We start from the raw sequence: 6000 nt of genomic DNA on the forward strand, positions 1-6000 counted from the left end.
CTGATTCCGTCCGAATCTCCGTCCGACCCAATTTTCCAACATGTTGGAAATATTTCCCGACCAAATGGGCCGGTCGGACCTAATCCGATCATGTGTAGCGAATTTTGATTGGACCAAGTGCCACGCATGCTCAGATCAAATTCCTACATCAAAGCTATTGGCTACTAGCCTGAATGTAGTCCCATCATAACGAAATTACGTCATCACGTTCTTGGCAACCGCTAAATCAGACAACTTGGCCCGACCGTGTGCATGCAACAGTTTCGGACACAATCCGTCGGACTAAATCCGACAGACAAAATCCGACGGATTTGGTTGGCAAAATCTCCGACCGTGTGTACGTGGGCTTAGGACTCCTGGCCAATCAGGGTCTCGGGACCCACTTCCGATTCAGCAGGGAGGAGAAGAAATGCCTGTTCAGCCCGGGAGCCCTGGAGTGAGGATCATCCTCCTAAGGTAAGGCCGGACTGATCGCCGCCTTCCCATCCGATCGCCACCTCCTCGTCCGATCGCCACCTCCCTGTCCAGTTAAAAAAAAAACAGAGCATTAGGGAAAGGCACAATAAAATGCTTGAATAGAAGTGAATTTTTTTGGCATCAGAAAAAAGTGGCAAAGTAAATTTGCTTATAGGTTCAAGCTTCAGTTTTTTTTTGTTTGTTTTTTTTACAAATAATGTAGGTGATGACGTTAAAAAAAAAAAGGTTCTCGCCAGTGTCCGGAGTCTAGTGTTGTCTTCCCGCAGCGAGTTTTTCTTGCTGCTGTGGGTCCCTAGCACAGCTATCTTCCATATGTGAGCCAGCTATGGCTTCCTAAGGAACCACAGCTGGCCACCCACTACATGGCAGGATCAACATTTATTTTACACTTCTCAAATAGATAAAACAAAACATTTTTAATTAGATATTTAACAGACTTAAAAAGAGCAAATAAGCAACAGTCATTATTATGGCTTATGCCCAGTACACATGATCGGAAATTCCGCCAGCAAAAGTATGAGGTTTTGGTCGGAAATTGCGTCCCTGTGTATGCGCCATCAGCCAGCAAAAGATTGAGAGCAGGTTCTCTATTTTTCCGACGAAAAAAGTTCAGATCGGAAATTCCGATCGCCTGTAGCAATTCCGACGCGCAAAATTCCTACGCATGCTCGGAAACAATTCGACGCATGCTCGGAAGCATTGAACTTCATTTTCTCGGCTCATCGTAGTGTTGTACATCACTGCGTTCTTGGCGGTCTAAAGTTCGGAGAACTTTTGTGTGGCCATGTGTATGCAAGCCAATGCTTAAGCGGAATTCCGTCTGAAAAACCAAGATTTTTTCAACGAAAACTCAGATCATGTGTACGCAGCATTGGTGTATATACGCTTTAAACAGATAAGTGAATGACTGAGAGGAGTGCCTTATTCCGTTTTGGATAGCATCCTCTGATGTTTCAATCAAACAAGTCAAGCCAAAAGGCAAGCAGTGTTCTATCTCATTAGCTGCCTCACAGTGCAGAGCATTGCGCCATGAGCCCACCCAGGTGTTACAACAGCGAATGAATATTCACTGTTGTAACACTGATCCTCAATCCAGCCAATTAGAAGTGGGTGTGAGACTGGAGGTGGTACTGTTTGCCGCCTCCCTCAAAGAAAATTGTCACTGGCCAGTAGGGATGAGCCAGACACCCCCCGGTTCGGTTCGCACCAGAACCTTCGAAACAAACCGAAAATTCGTACTTTAGAACCCCTTTAAAGTCTATGGGACTCGAACGTTCGAATCAAAAGTGCAAATTTTTAAGGCTAATATGCAAGTTATTGTCCTAAAAAGGGTTTGGGGACCCGGCTCCTGCCCCAGGGGACATAGATCAATGCAAGCATTTTTTTTTAAAAATGCCCGTTTTTCGGGAGCACTGATTTTAATGATGCTTAAAGTGAAAATAAAAGTGAAATATACCTTTAAATATCGTGCCTGGGGGTTGTCTGTAGTATGCCTGTGAAGTGGCCCGTGTTTCCCGTGTTTAGAACAGTCCCTGCACAAAATGACATTTAACAGAAAAAACGTCATTTAAAACTGCTTGCGGTTTTAATATAATGTCTGGTTTCCGGCAATACGGACAAAAATCATTGAGAAAAATGGCATGGGTAGCCCCCCCTGCTCATTACCAGCCCCTTTGGGTCTTGTACAGATATTAAGGGGAACCCCGTACCCAAATTAAAAAAAGGAAAGGCGTGGGGCCCCACTGCTGCAGCTTCCTGTGGTATAGGAACAGAACAACACCAGCAATTGGGGGTAGTTCAGGTGTATACTGTGCAGGTGGCACAATACACTGACTGTAACTGCTGCAGATGCCTGTGGTATAGAAACAGAACAACACCGGCAATTGGGGGGAGGCTTCAGGTGTATACTGTGCAGGTGGCACAATACACCGACTAACTGCTGCAGATGCCTGTGGTATAGAAACAGAGGCCTCAGGTGTATACTGTGCAGGTGGCACAATACACCAACTGTAACTGCTGCAGCTGCCTGTGGTATAGGAACAGTACAACACCAGCAATTGGGGGTAGCTTCAGGTCTATACTGTGCAGGAGGCACAACACACCAACTCTAACTGCGCTAGGTTCAATCACAAGAAAAGATAACACTGTCAGGCGGCCTTATATAGTGTGGGGCGTGTACTAAACCCCCTGAGCTATAATTGCCCACAGGCATCCTGCCTGTGGCCAATTATGGCTCCCCTCGCTGCCGGAGCTGTGATTGGCCAAGCATGCGGGTCACAGTGCATGCTTGGCCAATCATCAGCCAGCAATGCACTGCGATGGCGCAGTGCATTGTGGGTCGTGAGCGCCACACGAATATGGTTGCGAACGGCCCACAAAGTTCTGGCTTTGCTGAACGGGCGAACAGCCGGTGTTCGAGTCAAACATGCATTCGACTCGAAAACCCAGCTCATCCCTGCTGGCCAGTAGAAACCTCCCCAACACAAGGGATATTCTCACACTTGACAGTTGCCACCAGAACATACTGTCCTCATTGGAAAAATTGTCCTCTTTTTTTTCTCTAACATATAACTGCTTGTTATAAAATAATGTGTTCTTATGTTTCACAGGCTGGACTGAACAGTGGATATGACACTGGATACTTTACACTACCAGGATCCCTTTCATTAGGCATTGCCAATTTAGCAAACACAAGTAACGTCAACTTTACTGGACGCTGGGCATTTAGGGTGGACCAGCTACATCCCGAAGATGCCAATGGAAATATTGGTAGGGGTAAATTCTGCTGGGAATTTGTCTGGTAGATTATTTAATATTCATTTATCATCATAGCAGGTTCATCACCACCATTGTTATGGACAATTACCCCACCTTGACTCAGTTGTTCAATTTTCATCAAGACAAGCAATGAACCTAAACCGATCAAACTCTTGTGCCCAGCTGTCATAATCTTTGCAACAAATATTAGAACTGAGCAGATGTTATATTAAAAATCTGCAGTCCATTACTTATAAAGTCATTGGGGTGTATTTGCTAAAGACAAATAGCCTGTTCAGATTGCAAGGGATTGTTTTCCCAGAACTTAGCGAATGAGGTGATTTTCATCAGCAAATGATGTGCAAGCAAAAAATATTATTTTTTTCCCCCTGCATATGAGTTGGTAGTCTTTGTAAAGTGAAACTTCACCACATTCACTAAGCTCTGGGGCAATTTCCCTAGCAAAGTGCAACACCCCTTGCAAAGTGAGAACCCTACATGCAAATGTAAAAAATGACAGTGCAGCGCTTGGGAATTCTACATACTTATAATAGCATGCATAATAGCGCATAATAGCGTGCATAAAGAAAATACTGGAATTCATAATCATCAAATTAAACCAAAGCAATTTCACATAAAAAAAAAACAATACATGCAATAAAGAGTATATAGTGCAGTATTTTATTATGTCCAATAATACATAAAATAAGCAATCCACGTGGAAAATATATGAAAATGCAATAAACTCACTCCAGAGGCTGCCAATCCGACTCATGGATTTGGCGACGCGACGTTGGCGCATACAGGCCTCACCCAATGCGTTTTGTGCGCACGCATGTCCTCAAGGGATCCAAATGTCTGATGCCTGCTGTCATAAGGTTTGTAAGATGTATTAGAAATGAATACATTTTATATTATCAAATCTTCAGTCCATGACCCATAAGGTCACTGTGACCGGTCTTTTGTTTTTGTATTAAGGGGTTAAATTATGTGTTACAGTTAACCATAGGTTCATTCATAAATTTACCCTTTCAGATATGTGGTCAGTAAATGCAAGGATTAAAACACTACAACACACAAAGAATGTACTAAAAAGATTCACTTAGCTTTGATTAAAGATGTATACAGATGCAGGATAAATACAGCATATTAAATCCAGGGGAGTCACTAGCTTCATTATAAATGAGCTACCTGGAGAAGATAGTCAACAACAATTCAAGGTTCCAGGGGCGTAACTATAGGGGGTGCAGCAGTCGCGACCGCAACTGGGCCCTGTGATGCCGGGGGCCCATGCAGCCCCCTCTACATATGGCCGGCAGCAGCATAGGCAGCTAGCACACACTATTACATACCCCCTCCATATCCCCCTGGGGACAGGGACCCTCACCTCCCCTGGGGACAGGGACCCCTTCTCACCTGGGGGCAGTAACTTCATCTGCCCTGGAGAAAAGGACCTCATCTCTTCTGGGGACGGGGATCCAATCCTGCCTAGGGACAGTCCCCCAATGGGGCACCTAAAAATGTAAAAAAATTGATAAAAACTACTGATACCTGTGGTGGAACTACAGGGCTCACAAAGGTCATACCTGTGACCACACCCTGAAGTTCCACCGCCGGACTCAGAGGGAAGGGCCCTGGCTGGGGTTCAGGGGGGCCCTTCATGGTTTCTTGCATCGAGGCCCTGAAGGTTCTAGTTACGTCACTGCAAGCTTCCGTCTTGAATCAAAACCTCAAACCTCGGACTGGTCTCCCAGTCATATTCATATGGTAGTGAAGACAATAGCTACAACTGATGAAAAGAAAAGGTCAAAGGTTCCCAACTTCCCATAACATAATGAAGCAGATGTCTCATGCATTAAACATGTTGTATATACTGTAGATATAAGTAATCACTTTTAACTATTCTTGTAATTCAATAACTAAAGTTATATATGAATATAGACCCATACTACAGTTTTAATCACTTAACTGATTTCCAAGTCCAAAACTTCTAAGTCCACAATTTAGTGGAATCAGGACAATGGGGCATCAATTGGGATTTCTTTATCTTCATAAGACTCCGGGGTTATTTTACAAAGGAGTAGAGAATTTTCACCAGTAAACATGAATGTGCGTCCAGCTTGGGTAATAAGGTAACACTATCTCCATGTTGAATATACCAACCATGTGTAAGGGAAATGATAAAACAATTATGTGTAAAAACTCCTTAGCCCTTGTACACACGATCGGAGAATCCGACGGAATGTGTCCGATCGGAGCGTTTTGTCGGATATTCCGACTGTGTGTGGTCTGCATCGGACTGTTTCCGTCGGAATATCCGTCGGACCAAATTTTCCAACTTGCCGGAAATATTTTCAGACAAAATGCTCCGATCGGACATACTCCGATCATGTGTAGAGAATTCCGATCAGTCAAAGTGCCACGCATGCTCAGATCAAATTCCTACATCAAAGCTATTGGCTACTAGCGTGAACGTAGTCCCATCGTAACGAAATAACGTCATCACGTTCTGAACGATCGGACATTCCGACAACTTCGTCCGACTGTGTGTATACAACAGTTTCGGACAAAATCCGTCGGACAAAATCCGACAGACAAAATCCGACGGACAAGATCCGACGGATTTGGTTGTCGGAATCTCCGACCGTGTGTACAAGGGCTTAGACTCTTAATCCAGGGAGTTAGTGGCCAGTTTAGAACCTCTGGGTCAACTGTGAGTTTAGGGTCCTGTGCATGTGAATTATTTTTTTGGTCTGTTGGATGGAT

The 6000-nt window shown here is 44.3% G+C and overlaps 1 protein-coding gene across 12 annotated transcripts in view; it reads left to right on the plus strand.

The window, feature by feature from the left end:
- LOC143933542 (uncharacterized) overlaps window positions 1-6000 on the plus strand; it is a 297764-nt gene that overhangs the window by 281316 nt on the left and 10448 nt on the right. For all 12 annotated transcript variants that reach the window (XM_077456460.1, XM_077456458.1, XM_077456465.1 and 9 more), the window contains one exon: window positions 3087-3246. In XM_077456460.1, coding sequence (XP_077312586.1) covers window positions 3087-3246 — 160 coding nt within the window. The remainder of the gene's footprint in view (window positions 1-3086; window positions 3247-6000) is intronic.

Source organism: Lithobates pipiens, unplaced genomic scaffold, assembly GCF_037356315.1.
Source record: "Lithobates pipiens isolate NorthernLeopardFrog02 unplaced genomic scaffold, aLitPip1_a1.2 Scaffold_27, whole genome shotgun sequence".
Taxonomy (NCBI): Eukaryota; Metazoa; Chordata; class Amphibia; order Anura; family Ranidae; genus Lithobates; species Lithobates pipiens.